The sequence below is a fragment of the Mizuhopecten yessoensis genome, unplaced genomic scaffold, assembly GCF_002113885.1.
Source record: "Mizuhopecten yessoensis strain PY_sf001 unplaced genomic scaffold, ASM211388v2 scaffold5229, whole genome shotgun sequence".
Taxonomy (NCBI): Eukaryota; Metazoa; Mollusca; class Bivalvia; order Pectinida; family Pectinidae; genus Mizuhopecten; species Mizuhopecten yessoensis.
The window spans coordinates 2,591,000-2,612,708 of record NW_018405944.1 but is presented as its reverse complement, the minus strand read 5'-3'; the positions used below and the strand labels follow the sequence as shown (position 1 = coordinate 2,612,708).

Below are 21,709 nucleotides of genomic sequence, written 5' to 3'. Positions count from 1 at the left end.
GGGGGGCATGACCCGTCCAGCGAGGGAGCCAGGGGGAAAGTACAAGAGGGGGGCATGACCCGTCCAGCAATGGAGCCAGGGGGAGAGTACGAGAGGGGGGTATGACCGGTCCACCGAGGGAGCCAGGGGGAAAGTACGAGAGGGGGGCATGACCCGTCCAGCGAGGAAGCCAGGGGGAAAGTACGAGAGGGGAGCATGACCCGTCCAGCTAGGGAGCCAGGGGGAAGTATGAGTGGGGGGCATGACCCGTCCAGCGAGGGAGCCAGGGGGTGAGTATGAGATGGGGGCATGATCCGTCCAGCGAGGGAGCCAGGGGGTGAGTATGAGAGGGGGGCATGACCTGTCCAGCGAGGGAGAGAGGGGGCGAGTACGAGAGGGGGGCATGGATGACATCTTTAGTTTTATTTCTCACTGTTCATTATAAAGATTGTAAAATATCAGCAACAACAATAAACATCAACACGGGGAAAATGAAATAAATCACTCAGTTGTGGAAAATTAAAAATTTAAAAAAAATGGAACCAGGACATATATTCATGTGGTAGTATTTAAGGATGTACTACGGCCACTTGTAACAATGACTCGTATGACTACAGTGGAATTTGTTACTGGTACAAAGCAGTGTTCATACTACCACCTTTATCATTATCTAAATTGTCTAACCTTACTTTTAACCTTTTCATATTCCTAGGAAACCAAATGCCACATAAATCATATATCATGCTTTACTTAATGTTTAGTATACTATGTATACAATATATCTTAATTGTGTCAAAAAGATGTAAGAACTTTAAAAAGAATATTAATTCTAAGTGATTTAAAAATATCTATAAATAAAATGCTATCTTATAAGAAGCAGTGTATTCAAACTGAAATTGCAGAGTTCACAGTGTTTTTTAGTCACACACATTATCTGTATATAGATCATGTCACATACATGCATTGAACAGCAAGAAGTTTTGAATAGTTTTCCCCCTTTTCTTAACTTCCCACTTTAGGGAAATACTGGTGTTTCACCTCATATTTCTTCTAAGATAAAAAAAATAAAATTAATACTGTACTAGAGAATTATTAATCCAACCATCTTTGTTCAAAACCAAAAGTGACCAGTAAGTGGAACAGCTGGGTAACTTGGACAAATTTGAATTGGAAGAGAGAAAATTATCCCAGAATACTGGGACCACGATATTAGAGACAGCTATAGTTTTATACAAGATTGCTGCGTGTACATAACACAGACGCAGTATTCATGTCTGTACCGTCTCGTCATTTAGACATGCTTAAATGTAATTTGTTGTTATTAGGAGGTATATAAATCAATTTATGAGGAAATACAAGAAAACTGACACATGGTCTTGGGTCTGTCTATTTTTTGTCAGTTGTTTTTGTTCAAATGTTTTTATGGGCAAGGATTGTTGAATCACAAATATAAGATAACTGACAAATGTATGACATGTATTATAGATACATGTAACATTGCATTTCTGCCACGTCTCAAAACAATCTGTAAACTTTAGCTATAGGAAGCTGCTATCTCTGTAGTGCATTGCGATGCTATGTGAACCCTCATCAGCTGAAATCAAAGGCAATTAACTAGATTCAATATCGATTTTTCCATGTTCCCACGACAAGTTATGTTAACTGCTGGTAATTTACAAATAAAGCTGTTTCGCTATTAAAAGCAGGAACTTTTGATGCATTTGAACGTCATGAGGTTTAATGATTATGCTGTCGTCCAAATTCAATAGATTTTGTTGCTTCCTTTGTACTTTGTAATATAACTCTATGCAGTAAAATTCGACTCTTGACGAGGGCAAACTGTACGGAATAAACAAATGGCATTGAACCGTAGGTATCCCAAAAAGTGGACTCAAGTTCAGGAAGACATGTAGTTTTTGCTCAGAGTCAGTAACAAATCTCAAGTTTCTTAACTTATTCACCCCTACATATCTAAACTGGACTTGCCCAGTCTTTGATTTGGGAAGGTTCAAAAGTGACTTTAGGGGTGAATGGGTGAAACATTTTAGCCTCTACTGTTGATAAGTCATAATAAGAACACCACTTGTAAGAAAACTTACTGAGGGGAAAGCAGGACCATGGTCTGGATGAGCCCGTATGAAAACTTACTGAGGGGAAAGCAGGACCATGGTCTGGATGAGCCCGTATGAAAACTTACTGAGGGGAAAGCAGATCAATGGTCTGGATGAGCCCGTATGAAAACAAAGGTGTATAGTTGTAACACAAAAGTTCCTTTTGTTTTAGTGTTGGACATACAATCCTAAATTCCACTCGCATATATAGATAAATACAGTACTTCCCTGTAAACTATGTATTTACATGTACCTGTAAATTGGCTCGGACAGGCCAGTTCTTATGATGTCACTACAGGTGATAGGATGATATATAGCGCTAATGTCCTGGGGGGCCTTGATTGACAGATGGCCATGGGCAAGCAAAGCTGTTTGTCGCACGTCAGGTTATTGGTTTGTTTTGGTCCATGTAGGAGTTAAAATCGTCACCTTAGCGTGGGGTCACAGTCAACTTTCGTCACTGGGTACATCGTTTGTCATACGAACTTCGGTTTATTGCCTGTAGCTACAGATCGTACCAAATCCTTTTTCCATCAATGACAGCATATAGGTCTGCACTATCTTCAAATTCAGATTATTTGAGTTATGTAACTGACGCACATGTACCTCTTTGACCTGGTCTTAAACAAGTATTTATGAATGTGTGATAAGTGGCCAAGCCATTTTAACGAGTGGATTACACGATACCTAACGACCATGGTTCTGATGCGTGGAGGATCACCAAATTACGCGGAAAACATGTAAGACTTAATTATTTACCTCCTTTAACAAGTACACATACACGTCCTATTGGACATTCTGAAGAACCGTCATTTTCACTTTAATTTTGTTCTTGTGACTTTCAAATATCGGATCCCTGTGCTGAATTCACCCTACACTTTGAGAATTTTCTATCCTAGTGAAGTTTCATAAGTTATGTCTTTAATAATGACCAGATTTAAGAAAAAAAATGCCTTGTGGTAAAATTTTACCAAAACATTTTTCATTTTAGTTATGTTGATATTATTGACTAGATTGTTAATTTTACCCTCTTCGGTAAGTTGATCTAACTGATATTGTGTGAAATGAAGATAAATATTTATTGTATTATAACTAATGTGATATGATAACAAATACTGGTATGTTGATCAAGTCTTCACAGGGTCGCGGTGGCCAAGTAGTTAAGGTGTCTGACATTCTGCTACCACTAGCCTTCCACCACCGGGTCACAAGTTCGAGACCTACGTGGGGCAGTCGCCAGGTACTTGCCGTTGGTCTTTTCTCTGGGAACCCAGGCTTTCCTCCACCACCAAAACCTGGCACTTCCTTAAATGACCATAGCTGTACGTGTTAATAGGATGTAAAACACAAACAAACAAAATCAAGTCTTCATCAAACGTCAATGCAGAATTTTTCTGTTTGTCAACCGGAGCCACTACCTTCCCAATGGCACTCCCAATTATTGTGATCTAATGCACTTTTTCTGGGAGTGGAAAACATCTCCAGAATCTTAATTACTTTGAAACTTAATTAATCCCCAACCTGTCATAATTCGAAGGAATGAGATTTAATATCAGTTTTCATGTCAAGGCAACGTAATACAACAGTAATTAATAATTTGATCTAGTGCTGTAACATAAATATTGTAGTGAATTGAAGTGTTTGGGGGTGGAGAGGTTGTAAGGTTGTAGTGATGTTACAGAAGGGGTGATCAATGGCAAGTTACTGTCAATGGACTACAAGTTGATATCAATATTTATCAATTCCAGATTCAGATGCTGAAAATATCTTGACCTTTTTTATGCTATCAGCTGATTGGTGAATGTCGAGGGAAGACCTTGAAAGGCCAGTGAAGGGCTATCAATGTTTAACCATCTTGGTTTGTGTATGAAACGTGTTTATAATGTTAAACACGTAAATCTGTAGTGCCAAACTTTTCTAGACATTTTTTTGTGGTTCTATTTACTTGATGTTTGTGGGGTTTTTTGCCAGAGTACTATAAGCTGGTGGGTTTATACAGTAGTTGTAATACACTGGGTTTTGTAGATAAGAAATGGTCGTGTAGCCCTTAGCTGCTTGATCTATTAATTGGATCCTTTGGGAGGGTAACCTTAACTCATTCACCCCTGAAATTTCATAATGAACTATTCCAACATTTGAATTGGAAGAGTTCAAATGTGTCTTCAGGGGTGAATGAGTTAATACAGGCTATAGCTGTAGTGCACATGCTTTACATTTGGGTAGAAGAAATGCTGTAATGGTTTCATCAGATCTGAAAGATTAGTTTTTTATGTGTAAATGAAGCCTTCTGTTTCAGGAATGATCTGTTTTACTTCATTAGCTTGCATTCATTCTTTTATAATCAGCGGAGAAGGCTGAAGTTTTCCGGGAGGATGCGTTTTATAATGGAGGGCTAGCAGCAAAGAAGGACCGCTTTTGTTCTGTTCATTATCATTATTTTGTTTTGATGTGTTATAACAATACGCTTTCATCATCTTTATGTAACGTGTAATTTGATATAAAAAAAGGCTCTCACCAATCGCTAAACCATCCACATAGTATACATTAAACCACAGAAACAATCCAAAAATTCTTGTGATCGGGGCCGCGGTGGCCAAGTGGTTAAGGCGTTTGACATTCTGCTGTAAGGCACCCTAGACCTGCACCACTGGGTTGGCGGTTCGAGACCTACATGGGGCAGTCGGTTGGATTTCTCCGGGAACTCTGGCTTTCTTCCACCACCAAAACCTGGCACGTCCTTAAATGACCATAGCTGTGAATAGGAGGTTAAACACAAACAAACTAAACCAAACAAATATGCTTGTAATATCTGGGGTGTTTACTCGGTCCTAACAGTTGTTTATACTCAGTTAAGTGTCACTTAGAATCTATTAGTAGAGTATTATATACTTTTTTCTAGGTTAAATATATGCATTTCACATATCAAATAGCTCTCTAAAATTAATATATGGAATTTATAAATAAGCTATAAATTGTCTTATCACTAACATCTGGGACTTGGTATACGTATTTGAATGTATTTGTACTGAAAACATCACTATAAAAACATATACACATGTACATCTAGCTTACATACAGTGACATTTCCTGAGGTTGATAATACTTTTTATAGACCCTTTTAAAGTTAATATTGTTTAATGATTCATGACAAATATGTTCCTAGATTAAGCAGTAAATCCATGGGAATGTTGACTGTTAGTGGTTCATACATCAACAAGTACATTTACCTTGTGTGAGTGTAGGTGACAGGTCAATATTGTACGTCAACACATGTTACATTTCAAATGTAAACAAAGAACTGATATCTGTTAGTTTGTGTCAACAGACAGTCTGAGTGTGGTTAACACTGTCCAAATGTAAATATATATGTGTGTGTGTGTGAAGATATGTTAATATGTAGGTATGCTCCCAAAGCACATAAAACACAAAATGCACCACGATATATTGTGCATATGGTACATATAGATTCGTACGTGTGTTTAGCATGTGCAGCGAAGCCAGTTAAAATGAAAACCTTCGATGACGATGATGAGTTCAGCACTGAACATGTGTGGTTCTATTGTAATTTCCATGATGTAATATAATTGTCTAACTAAATATGACTCATAATTATAAAAATGCACATTCACTGCGTTATAAACAAAGACCTTGTAAAATTCAGCCGACCTGTTAGCTTGATTGTTAAGATTAATTACCGTGGTTTCTTTTAAATGACTTTGTAGTTTTAAATTTATTTATACTACTTGTAAAATATTATGAAATTCATTGCTTTGACATTTGACTTGCAAATTTTTACATAAACAGGATTTTGCCAAAAATTAGATTGCTTGAATTAAGCTAACAGTGCTGAAGTAATTAGTCCCCAGGGAGAGCTGTTGCTTTGCTATGTGAATAAGTGTCCCTATCATTAGGCCTTATAAAAAGATTGGTGTGTTTCATGGGGTTTTTTCTCCACACCAGAGTTATTCACCAAATTAAATGCTTTGTTGTTTTCTGTAATAAGATGAAAAATAAATTTGAACATACTCAGATTTGATATTTCTATGTGTACATTGAATGTACGTATGCTGTGATGAAGATACTGATGCTGACCTGTATGGAGTCTCCGTCTTTGTAAGCTGACCAGACTATAAATGTAGGCCTACAGTTATGTGTCATGTCTCATTATCTACCCCACTAGAGCTGATTGTTATTGGTGATAAACCATTACTACATAAGATGACAGGGTTGTGGTCAGTCTGTTGGTCAGTTGGTCAGTCGTGGATGGATATAGCTCAAGGGTACATATGTCTTCAAATGCAGATTTTTAATTCTTCGTGATGGTTGGATTGTCATTTGGAATTTTTCATGCTCTGTCGACGTTAAACTGACACGGTGGTTACATTCCCTTAACATTGCAAGTGTCGACTTACCGAAGCTATTAATATAACCATCCCACTGGTGTAGTGTATAAGATTGTATTTACCTGCCACAGACGTTTAGGGGTGTTGTCTTACACGAATGTCATCACTTGACCTTACTTAACGTTGATGGCTCAAATCAGAATTTCGTATATACGAGCAGCTGGATTATGAAGTCGCCCAACAGAAAAAGCACTTCCAGGTATGGTGACAGAAGGAATTATTGGATAAAAAGGAAGTGCAGAATATTTATGATGTTTTCCTTACTTTGTACAGTGCTTGTGTCCTGTTAATGTTGTGCATGATATATGGGTTTTAATTTTGGATTCCAGCTCCACCTACGCAGCCAGTAAGAAGGACAGTACTTGTAGGCCTATAAATTCTACACAGAACAGATTATTGTCATATGTCTATGGGTTGTGGCAACAGATTATATGCCTTTGGGTTCTTCCGTCTCACAGCTTATAAACCTGTCTAGACTGCTAGCTGAGACTTCGGTAAATACTAAACCAGGCGAGGGGGACAACAATATACGGATGTGCGCTACCAAAATACTTTGGTGTTTCCGATACTCTGTATGTATGCATTCTGGCAAGGGAGATAACTATTTACTGCATCTGCTTAAATAAAACAGACTTTTCCGCATGCTGAGTCGAAGTTCAGTTTGGGTATCAAATACGCCAGTAAATACAACTGATGTGGATGATGTATAAAAAACTGAGTGGCATTAATTGTGTAGAAGAATGCAGAATCTCTGACCCGGAATGTAAACACACAGTTTTATAGTTTGAACTTTATCAGGTTATTTCTGTTTCACTTTATCTATATGTTTCCTCCCTCCTTAAGATGCTGGCACACAGCCAGCTACACCTGTCTGTAGAGGTGAAAGGATGGCAAAACCTTACTCTTGCTTCCTGATCTTTCCACAGGTTTTTTTCTTCCATACATTACATTCTACTTACATGTAGAGCTAAGAGATGTTTTCCATAAATTTAAGGTTATAAGGTATCACTTAGCCTTAGTCATGGTACATCATAATATCAGGATAATATATTCATGTGACAAGTTTTTCATATCAGTACAACCAGTACATTGGTAGTGTTACTTCTAGTCAACGTTCAAGTATATTTGTGATTTCCACACTTATTTATGTCAGATAAGTACTGTTACTTTACTTGTGTGTGTGTGTTTGTATGTATGCCTGTGTGTGTGTTTGTATGTATGCCTGTGTTTGTGTTTGTATGTATGCCTGTGTGTGTTTGTATGTATGCCTGTGTGTGTGTTTGTATGTATGCCTGTGTGTGTGTTTGTATGTATGCATGTGTGTGTATTTGTATGTATGCCTGTGTGTGTGTTTGTATGTATGTCTGTGTGTGTATTTGTATGTATGCCTGTGTGTGTGTTTGTATTTATGCCTGTGTGTGTGTTTGTATGTATGCCTGTGTTTGTGTTTGTATGAATGCCTGTGTGTGTTTGTATGTATGCCTGTGTGTGTGTTTGTGGGCGGGTGGGGAGGGGCTTATATTGATATATTATCAGCAACACCGTTATCATTATCATCTCTCCAAGGATTGTGTTATCAGCTGATACCAGATTTCACTTGGTTATACATGTACTTCCATGTTTTAGATACGTGCCCAGACACTTTTCTATATCAGTAAGATATGCATACTGTCATAATTTTAAACACAGCACCATCTGACTGATGTTGAATTTTTCTGATTCATGGACTGGATGAGTTAAAATTTGGCATCCGTCCATGTTTTCACAGACTCTGGTACAAACAACAACTGGACTAAATGTTCGTCTCCAGCATTACTCATCATCATCATTCCTGAATGTGTTGATTCATATCTGGCTTACCTTAACAATATCCTAATCTAGCTGATCTGACACTCATTGGAACATTTTCTTGGTAATCCCTCAGTGAAGTTTTTAGTTGTTTTTCCGTTAATATTTAAGGTGTGCTTTTTTTGTTTATCAGGGGAAATTATTAACCGATGAGAACTTAAACTTGACCACATATACATGTAAGGCACTCCTAATAAATACCTGGCTTAATATTACAAGAACACTTCCTAGCTAGGTATATATATACAGTAACGCTATACTTTAACAGACACAACCTGTCAACTGAGATTTGTCTGAGGGGGGAAAAAAGATTATTAGACAACCAAATCCCTGAAAACAATTTACCTTGCTATTTTAGCTTCTTGTCTGGGCCTTCTGGCTGTAGACCACTTACATCAGTGTGTGGGAGACAAATAAACATTTGATCGCATTGGGTTTTTATCAGAATTTATCAACAAATGATTGCAAGCAGATGAGTTCATTGGTCCTTTTTCTGGAAGCAATAAAATATTGTATTCTTACATGTTACGTAGGTTTATGAGTTCTGTACGATTAAGGTATATATATTAGTGTAGATGTACTACACAATTTAAAGGCTTCACACACAAGTGGGTATGTTCATCCTGCTCCCGGTGAGGTCTTACCCACAGTTCAATATCATTTTGAGGAAGAAGGAATATATATATATATATGTTTTTAACTTTTCTAGCTTACCTATTCATTCGTGTGTACAGCTAGCTAGGTATAACTTACGCCTCTGTGTGTGATATGTTGTCGGAATGGCCGCCAACATTATGAGGTAACATTGTGATATATGTACTGAAGTTTGAAGGAAGAAGTACGACTTTTTCTAACACTGGCTACACACACTGACTTACACTATGAGGTACTGTAATTGTTTGAAATATGATAAATGTATGTACGTTACAGTAAGTGTGTTAGACTGATATCAGCCTGCTTGTTATTTCTTAAGCTGTGTATGTATGTTACTTTTATAACAGGATTAAAAACTGCAGTAGAATTATCACTATTGGGGTAAAAAGGTCCATTTCCTTCGCACTTCGCAACTGTCAGAACATGTACACATGTACAATGGGTGTGTGTGTGTGTGGGGGGGGGGGGGGGGGGGGGGAGTGTATTAGGTGGCAGAGTTTGTAAGGATTTATAATATCACTTAGACAAATACCCACAGGAGCTCACATTCTGGACAGTAAAACTAATAATAACAGTTGTATAATTGAAGACCCCTGTCTAGGAAAAAGAGTTACAAGAAAGAGACTTTTGAATAATTAAATGTACTGAACAGCGTGTGATAGATCTTCATGAAAGAACGGTTTTAGCTTGCAAGGATTTTAGCAATGTAAAAATATTTATTCCTAAAAACCAAGGGTTGAATTCATTTTATGCAGTGGAATTTCCAAAAATCCATGATAACAAATTTTCAAAATTTCAGAAAAATGAAAAATGTTTACCAGATATATCAAAATGGAAACCAGCTCCAATCCCTCAAGCTGTTTTTAGACAGCAATTTTGCTGTTTTATTAACAGGCTGATTTAGAATGAGTCGGGTATTTTAGTGTTTTTAGTTAATTATAATGTGTCATTGTGTTCGTTACAGTGAGGTGCCCATAGTGACGGCGAGGGCCAATGTCATGGTCTACGATGACATCAATAAAAGATGGCTGCCGAGCGGCAGCACGCAGGGCCTGGCAAAGGTGCAGATCTACCAACATATGGTCAACAACACATTCAGGGTCGTCGGGCGCAAAATGCAGGACCACGAGGTAAGAATTTAACGTAGGGAGGCTGCAGGATGACATGTAGAGATGGCAGTATTGAGAATCACCAGGGTCAGTATTCATGAAACCGTTTTCATGCTCAAGCATGGATTCTACTTAAGGCAACTTTCTCTTATCACACTAAAATCATGTGATACAGTAAAGAAAGCCCTGTGAAACCATTGAAAAATTCAGATTGAAGTCTCTTCAATTTTTTTTCCGAATCCTTAACAAAATGTGTTTTGTTCTTAATTGATCACCGGGGCAAGAAAATGGGCTTTAACACAGATTTCAAGTTTGAGCATGAGAATGGTTTTATGAATAGATGGGCCTAAGTGTTGTTACTAGCGACAGTCATTGAACCTAATCTGTTAGATTCTGGGTTGTAATTTATATTTCATGCAATATTTTGTATGATGATACTATTAGTCACAAAGTGTTTTGTTAGGACTGAGCCGGGTGAGACAAAGCCGATCAAATCAAAGTACAAGCACGAGCACAAACCAGATAAATGTCATACTGAGGTATGTTCGGTAAAGCATAACAAACACAGGCAGCCATTTCTGTGTCGCCCCAAATAACTTCTTGGTGATCGGATAGATAGCGCACTTGCCTTTCACCCAGGCGACCAGGGTTCCATTCCCAGATCGGATCATGAAAAGGTATGGTGTCAACTGCCCAACCAGGTGGGTTCTCTCGGGGTACTCCGGTTTCCTCACACCTTCACTGCAATCATGGTACGTCATTGAAGGGGGCATAACTCTTGACAGAATCAGGTGGGTCGTTCTTTTTCATAGAAGTCCCACAATGTATATATTTCTGTTCAGAAATGATTTATCAAAGCTATAACCCTGCTGGAAGAAATAGTTCCCAATGCGTAGTTACAGGTTTTGGCGGTGGTACGGGGGTCCTTAATAACGAAGTAACTTGGATTAGATCAATGTTGCTTTCACCGTCAATCATTCACAGATTGTTTGTTTATACTTCATTTCTTCAGTGGTATTGGAAACGCAGATTTATGTAAAAATTTAGCAAATTTATAACCTAAATGGATCGCTGTCAATTCAACAGATAGAATCAGAGAGGTTCAAATTTAAAACTGTCGAGGGGAGGGAGGATGCTCTATGACTCCTACGATTGCTTTGTGCAGTTAGAGCTCACACTCATGCAGCATACATTCTATACACTACCATCACAATCGGGGCTGACACCTTTTTATTGGCCTTTTATCCCCCTGACATCTTCTGTTTCTCTTGGTGATGCCGATTGCGAGCTGTTAATGTAGTACTAAGGTAGAACAACGTTGATTTAGGTTTGTTTGCATCTGTAATTGTAGGGGGTGAGGGGCTGCATGTAAAAGTAGCAGGAGGTTTGTTACCTACATAACCTATTATAGGTATGTAAGTAACTATCAGACAAGCATATCATATACAAATGAGGTGCCACCAAGTACAACATGCAATCGCCAAATTAAAATAATATACTGTCGTATTTGGCAGCACACCGTTTGTATGTTGTGTACATGTCTGGCGTGGGATTCACTGTGTATTGGACAGTAAACAATGTAGATATGTTTCATATAACAGTGAGCATGTCAATGTGTGTATATAGATGTTGGTTCCGAAGGATGTGAGCCGTGTTTACATTCATATCATACAGGATACACACGACATTGGTGTGTCAAGTGTACTGCCGGGTCGGTCCCTGATAGTCAGAGGCTTCAAAGTGGAAAATGTCTTAACATCAGGCGTGAATAACTGCACATTCATTGTTAGACCATTGTACCTGGTACTTAATATGAGTCTATAAGCTTTTAAGCAGATTAAATTCAACGAAATTAAAAAGAAACTGCCAATGTTTATTTTCATTTTGGTGAATTGTGACGCAAATAGTTTCATATAAAATAAACTTGTTCAACTCATTCGCCCCTACGTATTTAAACTGGACTTGCCCAGTCTTTGATTTGGTAAGGTTAAAATTTGACTTTAGGGGTGAGTGGGCTAATATTGTTCTGCAATTGCACAGTTTGACCTATGACCCTTGACCCAGACATTTGGAATCTTTAGGACAGACATTTTACGTAATAGTACTAATGGTAATGAGAGACCTTAACAGCCCTCCCTCACTGCCCTCACTCACCACCCTCTCATAACCACTTACACACCTACTTGTTGGAGTGTGCTGGGTGCACCCTTACCTACTTTGAATTACCAGACAGATCTAAAGTGTTGGAGGCAGATCACGGTACTTACTGCCAAAGTAGGTGTGTGACAGCAGTAGTAGTGCTACCACAGACACTACAATAGCAAACTACACTGATCAATGGCTTATTGTACTCGTCTATCAAGGCTAACAAGGACAGTATTGTATACTGTAGGTAAATAGGGGTAGCACAGGGTAAGCTTCACGATTTTGAAAAAGAGCTAGGATGTAGGAGATAGGACTTCAGGGGGATGGGAATGAAGGGCAAACCAGTGTAGGAATTAGACTTCAAATCACACCTTTCTGTCGGTACTGCCTTCCACCTCCTTCATAGTCTTTATACACATCACTAGTTAAAAGAATGAACAGGAAATTTACACAGAAGTTAAATCAAATTCAAAAAATAAAATAGTGAGTGAGGTTTTGTAATCTGTTAATTTTCTTTTCAGGGCCATTAATTAATACAGTAACCACCAAGACAGCATTGTACAAATAAAACCTTTTCTGACATCAATATCCCTAAGTGTTATATAATGCAAGAGCTTTTTAAGAAATAATCAACATTTGTGCATGTATTATGATGGAACTTAAAACGAAGGTGAGAAAATGCTGGGAAAAAAAACTACATATGAGCTGCTTAGGCCCAAGTTAATTTTGAATCCCAAGTTATGTCTATCACCATAATATTCAAACCTATTTTGGTTTATATCTGTACTTCCACATAAAAATGTAAGACATCGTGACCAATATCATCTAAATACTAATATTAGGCTCACCTTTTGCATGCGCAAACAATTGTCATACGATGCTTCATTCCTGTTTAATCTATAGCTACTGTATACAAGCCAATATAACAGCTGATGTCACAATTTGACATTGATCATGAGCCAGTGGTTATGTTGTGTCAGTTTAAAGTGGATGTATATAGAAGTTTAGATATATACATGTACTCATGTAAAGCACAAAGGTAATTCATCCAAGAAAAGTCACAAATGACTCTTATGAACATTTGCCAAAACAAAACATTTGTTGTTGGGGTTTTTTGGAGGGGGAGGGGCAGGCTGACTTTTTTTGGAAGGGTATTTTTGTCCAATGATACATGGTTATTGACCTGTGGAAAGTGTCATTACATCGCTGCCATGGTAGAATTGGTAGTAAACTTAGGATATTGAGAATAAATCATGATAGTTTTCACAAGTTAGATATTCAGTTTCTCCCTTTTGTTAAAGAAAGAAAAAAAAATAGAGTTTCTTTCCGTATGAAATGCAGGATTTGATTTTTCTGATCATTGAAATTTGATAATTGATGTGAATGTTCTTTTCTTTTCAGGTTGTAATAAATTGTGCAATTTTACGAACATTAAAATACAATCAAGCCACAGTAACATTCCACCAATGGAGGGACAACAAACAGGTGTACGGATTAAACTTCAGCTCACGAGAAGATGCCGACAGTTTTGCTCAAGCTATGCTGACAACACTCGACTCTTTAAGTCAAGGTAAACATTTCAGCTTACTTGACCGTGGACCATTTCATTATTTACCAGACAAATATAATTAATGATATCGGGATATTTTAGCTCACCTGGTACAAAGTACCAAAGTAAGATTATGTGGTGGAGCCTTGTCCATCGTCCATTATTCAATAACTTCAACATCAAACAACATCCCCTCCAAAAATATTAAGCAGAATTCAACCAAATTTATGTGGTTCCATGTGGTCATGGGGACAAAGATAAAAAGGTCTGACCTGCTTAAGAGCTGAGGGATGGGGTCAAAAGGCATCAAATGGGCAGATTTGCTATGGAGGTCATACAATCAAACCTGATAACAGCCCAGATGAAACACTGAATGACAGGTGATCAATACAGGCCCACTGGACCTCTTGTTTTAAAGATAGGCCAATGTGTTGTTGTTTTTACAGAATTTTTGTTAAAATTACGTATGTGATGTTAAACCAAGGTAAGACCAAAGTAAAATGTTCTGTACAGATCAGAATACCCATGTCATAATCAGAAATGTAGGACCCACGGTAAGGGGAACTATTAAGTTAAACTACATGTATAATATTATCATTGTCACGACTCAAAAAACATTTGTTTATGTCCTTTTTCAAAAGACATGTTCCATAAAAATCACATGTTGCCATTATACATTCTACAGAATTATAGTTGTTCAAAACTTGAATGTTTGAAAACAGAAATAAAAAAGAAAATGTTGCTATCTAGGAATTTTAACTGCAAAGCATCGAAACTGGTGTTCGATTTGTGGGCCGCAAACCCAAGGAAAAGTTAAATTGACAGGGAGAGTAACTTTAAGCCAGAAAACTCCTTCAGGGTTGATTAATCTTATATATAGAAGGGAGACTACTCCATATTGAAAAAAGTCCTGAGTGGAACTCTTCTTCTTTGTGATTATAACAAATGTAGTGGTACTCTTTACCTTAGCTCATTCATCCCTTCATTATTTAACTGGACTTGCCCAATCTTTGATTTGGTAATTAAGGTTCAAATGTGACTTCAGGAGTGAATAGGTTATTAATTACAGTACATTTAAAGAGGATAGACATGTACTCGAATAGACAAAGCATTGTTCTGGACATAGAGTACAATTATTACATTTCCCATTATCATTGCACGTCATAATTAGTGGGGGGGGGGGATTATAAATCACTTATATTCTGAAAGTTCATTGAATTTGACAATTTCTGTTTTGTTGTTGTGGACTTTGAAGCCAGATCTAGAGAGAACTTGGACTAACAAGGTCCTGCTTCATTTCATATTTGTAAACAATCATCTGGGTACAAAAATTACTAGTGGAATCTGTAAACATTTACAGTTTTAATACTCCCAATAGATTTTACACAATATCAGCTTCAGTTTCTCAAACTAGAAAACTTCATAGATGAAAGACTGCAAACGAAACGTGACGAAGGGTATGTTTATATTGATACTTAAAAAGGCTAATTTAAGATAGAAGTACACTTACGTCTAAGATTATTGGCCTGTAATCAGCGTTCTACGACTCCAGGGACATTCAAGTCTCTATAATTTGGAAGGTATACAGTCTGAATGTTAACACTGATAAAGGTTTGATTGATGGCTTCAAAGAGGAGGTAAAGATAAACTTTGGGGCCCGATTGGGGCCTGATTGATATGGTTTATAGACCTGGTTTGAGGTTTCTTACAGGAGTTATGGACTCTGTTTGGGGGATGCTCATTGGAACCTGATATTTCTGTCTTATCTTTAAAGTCCCTGGGTCAGTTTCTTGGGGGAGGAGCAGAAACATCATAGACACAAAAACAAATCAGCTGCAAGAAGGGCCAAGTAACCTACCTGTTACTTAACTGGTGGCGTAGACAAATTTGTATCAGTCACTGCTGGCATTCGTCCATTAAAAATTTCATTTAGTGATCATTTTCATCAACCTCTGTCAAGATCTCGACTGAAGGCTTCTATTTTCTCTTTGATTTGAAGTCGCAAGATTTCTCCAATGTTAACAGCTGAAACTTCTGATACAGACAGTTTAAAACTTAATAAAACCAAGTGGTAATTTCGCTAAACAAACAAAAAATGTGTACGTGGTAGAAAGGATGTACAATATATCACAACTGCATCTTAAACAAACGTTTTTGCAAATTCAATTTTTTATGTACTTTGTAGATTGAGAGAGAATATTGGGTGTTTTCTGTTAATACTGTGAAATAACTGATTTTCATGGGGTTTTAATTAGTTTATAACATGGGTAAACTTCATCCACAAATCCATATGTCTACAAAATAATTTACAAGTTTCATATAATGCAATTTTCTGTTTGAGTGGGTACTCGTAATCCACAAATTTAGTTATCCACAAAATAAAATGATTTTTTGTTGGGAAACTACAAAATTAGGGGCCCACGAAAATATCTGATTTTACAGTACTTCAGCTATTTAATTAATATTATATCTGACGCACACACAAAAAGGTTATTGTACCGATACTTCTGTGATACATATATTGATTATATCAAAAACATTTGTTCAAACAAAGCCGTCTTCAGGGATTGATTCATAACTGATCCCGAACAAAGTCGTGAACAAGTGTTTGGTACACGAGGACCTGATGAACTCATTTGTTTGATCATTTGATGGATGACGTGAAACCTGTTTTATACTTGGAAACTAAATTCTTTGAAATACTTGACTAGCTATCAATCAGCTATAAATTAGGTCACATTAGCTATGTACCGGAAATTGTTATCTATCATAAATATATAAACAACAACGTAAAGATAGGCTTGGACTGATATAAAAAAAACAAATGTTATCAGTACATGTATAATAAACTCATTATCATCTTGACATGTACAAAACTTGGTGGACTTGGGATTTCAATCACAAAATATATTTGTTCAATGTTACTCCTGCCCCTTACTAGGACTTTTATGATCAAGAAACCATTTTTTTTCGTAAAAAATATGTTTATAAGTAATTATCTGTTTCCTGTCTCAAATCAAGGCTTATATTAACAAAAAGTGTTATTGTTAAAAATACCACAGTTTTAAGTTGAACCATCATGATCTTTATCATTACGGTGTTAAATTTATAAAATTCTTTCGCTAAATCTTACAGAAATATGTTGTTTTTTTCCGTAGATGACAATCATAATCCAAATCGGATTGTGACATTCTCTTTGTTTTTCTTTGTAAATTTAATGTAATTTTTTATAAAATTTTATTTGCGTAAAGCTGACTGAACAAATGAATTGTTATCTATCGTATCTTGTAATAAATGGTGATAAAAATGTCTATAAAGGATGCAAACAGGAAGTTTGACCAGGAAACAATCGGAGGATTACTCACTTACATAAATACACATCAAAACTTGTTATTACAATTAGCCATAGATCAATAGCTTATTATTCCATCCGGATCTTACCCTGACAGCCTAGACAATGAAAAAAATCTCCAAGGGATTTCAAACACTGAAGAAGAAATATTCGGGTAAAAATCATATAGAGTTTTTATAGAGTTATTTTATTTAATAATCTACTTTCGTTATGTTATCAATACACTGTATTGAACTTTGGTGATTTTGATTTTTGTAATAATCAGATTATCGAACATCAATCTGCTGCCGGTCATTACACACAGTAATTTTTCAAGTTGTTATGAGTTGGTTGTTTTTTCGAATTTTATTTTCCCAATTTGATCTCAAAAGATTAAATTTTGTTGTACCTTATATGCTGGAATGGTAAGCTAATGTTTGAATTCTTCCACAATTTATTACTTCACAGCACTATAATCGCCTTTATTGACAAGTAATGTGTCATTTCCTGCAGCCAAAATCAAACCATGGTGAAAACAAATGTTTAATGGCTAATGACTATAATGGATATTTCTCATAGTTGTTACCTTTTAAATAAATTACAGTAACAATGACTGGATAACACCCATTTGAAACATGTAAACTTTCCATTCAGCTTCAAGTTGAAGTTTTCCAGTCATCTGTACCGTGAATTATTACTTGTACTCGATTACTGAGTTCCATAAGGAGACCAGGGGCCTGGGTGGCCAAGTGGTTCAGGCGTCTGACATTCTGCTACCACTAGCCCTCTACCACTGGGTCACAGGTTCGAGGCCTACGTGGGGTGGTTACAAGGTACTGGCCATAGATCGGTGGTTTTTCTCCGAGAACTCCGGCTTTCCTCCGCCACTAAAACCTGGCACGTTCTTAAATGACCATAGCTGTTAATAGGACGTAAAATACAAACAAATCAAACCAAACCACAAGGAGACCATGGAATGAGTTGGGGCCTGCCTAACGTTTTGAACTTACATATACAGTAGATCTTCATCTCCTTGTAAAGAGCTTTATTTACATGGAATTCATGAGTCAAATACTTACATTTTTTCCATTCTTTAGAAAATTCATTTATTTTACATAAAGTAACTTATAATAGCTTTTCAGAACATTATAGGAAATGATTCGTTAGATAAAATAATGCTTGTATTGTTAAAGAAAAAATAAATAATGTGCAAGTTATTGCTTTACCCTTTCTAGTATCCCTTCTGAATCTCTGTCTTGTGTACAATAGGAACTCCAATATAGCACATAGTTCTAGATTCCATTGGCCCATTGTCTACAAGTTCATAAATCCAAAGTACTTAGACTGTGTAGGGTATTAAATCTGTCTTTTGATGTGTATGATGTTGCTTTATGTTTCAAATTCCTTTATCAATACCGACCTTGATACCACCAGAGAATGGGTGACAACCTCAGCTTAGCTGTAGATGGATACTGATTCTCAACACTGACTCTTTCACAAATATAATGGTACCTGTATCTGGGAGGGAAAGGATTGATGTATAATTAGTAGTAATTTGTTACTTCTTGTCTCCTTAAAACTGAATAATAAACTTACGAGAATGAAAAAAAATGTGTGTCTAACTTTTAAATAATAATGGTCATAACAGATATTTCATAACCTTGAAGTACAAAAATATTATGCTGATCAATCTTTGTAACTTTACAGTTATGTAATGGATCTGGACTGGGTTTATCACCAGTGACCAGGTAGCTGAATTGGTAGCGTGTCTGTTTAGAGCTTGGAGGGTTCCGGGTTTGAATCCCGGTCTGGTCCTGTATTTTTCCTCTCCAGTTACAGGCTGTCTTACTGCTGGCCCAGCTACAGGGAATACATCAGTTATAGCGATAGACAAGGTGTTGTAGTACGTAGTAGGATTATTTTTACAAGATTTGGGATTATAAGCTCTGCCAGATTTAACAGGAACTGGTACTGCCAGCTGAAATGATACTTAAAAGAAACATTTGAATCATTGATTTCTCAAAAACTGTAAAAAAATATTCATGTTTTGGAATCAAAATCATCAATCTTTAGACAACCGTACCAATTTTTCTGCCCATATTCTTCAAAAACTGTAATTGTTTCTCCCCTTTATAAAACCTTTTGCTAGTATTTCTGACCAATTGAAACCAGTTGAATGTCACTAACTAGGTCATACATTCAACATCGGAGTCATAGCTGTAGAGTTTGGTAATGATGGTGGGAAAGTTGGCTTGTCTGCACATTCCTGTTTTAACCAAATTTCATTAACTCATTCACCCCTGAAGATACATTTGAACTCTTCCAATTCAAAGGTTGGAATAGTTCATTATGAAATTTCAAGGGTGTACGAGTTAAATCACTTGTATTTGGTTTGCACATACCTGGTACACATGCGAGCTCCACTAGTACGCATGTACTACCATTCAGACTCCGGGCAGGCCTATTACTGAAGGTGAGCACCGTGTGCAGTATTCTTGTTTACGGAAATTTGATTTCAATGGTTGTATTTATACCCTGCACTGGATACTTGAAAAACAACTATTAAAACCTAGTGAACTATGGTTTATACACAGAAAATAGAGTTCCAATCATATCCTATATAGATATGTACTTCCTTAGTTTTATAGTCATGGTGGCCAATTAGTCGTTATAATAATACAACTTGTGTTGATAATTAAAAACCAGACACGGAAGGAAAACTTCTAGCTACGTATACAGGTCAGTCCCAGCTTTATGTATACATGTCTGTGGTGAGAGTCTATTTTCAGTAATGAAGGCCACAAAAACAAAAATAACTTACCAGGATTTTGTGGGGGGGGGGTTAGGTGATTTTTGAATGAATACTAATGTTGCATCCCAGAGATTAGGGAATGAAAAAGCAGCACAATATTATCTACTTATCAACATCATTGGTGACTGCAGTCAGCTGTTATAGGTCAAGAACACTTGTTGATATAAGTGTTTGAACCCCACACTTGTGTTGGTAGGGATAGGTTCGTCGCATCATCCGGAACAGTTTGTGTCAGTCTTTTTACAAATATCTAACAAACTGTTTACTTTGGGCTGCCCGCAGTGAAAGCATTACAGTTTGGTATGACGGAGTGGAAGACCTGATTTGTCCAGGAGAACATTGGTGGAAGTCATGTGTTCTTGTCCTAGCTTCTCTTCTGGTTCCACATCCAAGTGCCTTCAGAATTCGGTGTTCAGCTGGTGGAGGGCAAACCACATACTTCCTTGTCAAGTTTTAGAGGATATGACAAACTTTCACCATTTAAGTTGTGTCACTGTGGTCATTATTTGCTGCGTTATCATGTGAAATAAAAAGAAGAAAAGAAGAGGCATACCATATATTCAAGAAACCACTGCTATCCTCATTTTTTTTTGATAATAACCAAGACAATTTATGTACAAACAACAAACATTTTCCTGCCTCTAGAGTAGTTACCAGAAAAGTAGAGTTGTCTCATAATAACCAAACAAGACGCGAGGTGAGGGCCTCCAGAAAAGTAGAGTTGTCTCATAATAACCAAACAGGACGCGAGGTGAGGGTAGGCCACGCTTTAAAACTTCCTCTTTATAAACCTGACATTCATCCTACAGTTACTTATATATATACACTTGTATGGTAGGGTGTAATCTAAGTTTTCTTCCCCTCGCCTTGTCATATTGTTGTACTTGTATAACTGATAAAACATTTATCAAGGAGGAAGTTAATTCATTCTTGCATTACTCTATACATTTGTATATGATATAAAGCATTATAGACGTAGCATTTTGAAAAGTTGAGTCTCCAAGAAAAGATACATTTAGTAATACATACAGGAATATGAGACAAATCTGTGAGAAAATTTGCGATTCTTTGCAATTTTTTCCCGTTTATATCCCTTCCATTTTATGGGGATTGGATGGGGAGGGAGACATATAGTGTTACTTTTGGAAGTATGAGAATACGTCTGATGAGTTCATATTTCAGGGTCCATACGTCAGATGAGTTCATATTTCAGGGGCCAAAACCCGGGAACACAACTCTTCTGCTCTTCATTCCATACCAATATTAAACGTTATATCGTCAATGTATACGTAGTAGAACTGTAAAAAAAAACATTAGTTTATGCGTAAAAATGTACGTTTCTTTCCTGATTTTTTTGGTACAGCCGGTCCACAGTGCTAGCTGTTGCTATAATAGTTTGATATAGATCACCAGTACTGCTGTACTACATGTTTATTGAAGAACACTTGTTGATATAAGTGTTTGAACCCCACACTTGTGTTGGTAGGGACAGCCGAGCCTCATAAATCCAGCCACCATTGATTCCGTTGTCCCACAGCAATTCAGTGATTTCTTTTTTGCTCAGTTTTACTGGCGAATACAGGCTGTTTCCCCTAGCTAAAACGTGCCTTATTTTGAAAAAATGACCAAAAACTGAGAAATATCTTCCCAATTTCAATACAAATAATGCTATGTTTTCCCCAATTCATTAAGGAACGGGCTGTTGTAAAATTTAGGTAACAAAAACACTGAGCATATATCTAGCTAGTGTTTTAAGGGACCGTTTTCC

At 37.0% G+C, this 21,709-nt stretch overlaps 1 protein-coding gene across 6 annotated transcripts in view; it reads left to right on the top strand.

The window, feature by feature from the left end:
- The window catches only part of LOC110450472 (vasodilator-stimulated phosphoprotein-like), a 54,276-nt gene that overhangs the window by 17,723 nt on the left and 14,844 nt on the right, over positions 1-21,709 (top strand). For 2 of the 6 annotated variants that reach the window (XM_021498024.1, XM_021498021.1), the window contains exons 2-3: positions 9,960-10,125; positions 13,651-13,819. In XM_021498024.1, coding sequence (XP_021353699.1) covers positions 9,960-10,125; positions 13,651-13,819 — 335 coding nt within the window. Of the gene's footprint in view, positions 1-2,731; positions 2,831-6,509; positions 6,693-8,983; positions 9,228-9,959; positions 10,126-13,650; positions 13,820-21,709 lie in introns of those variants that run through there. The other 4 variants (XM_021498020.1, XM_021498022.1, XM_021498023.1 and 1 more) reach the window with 4 other exon arrangements.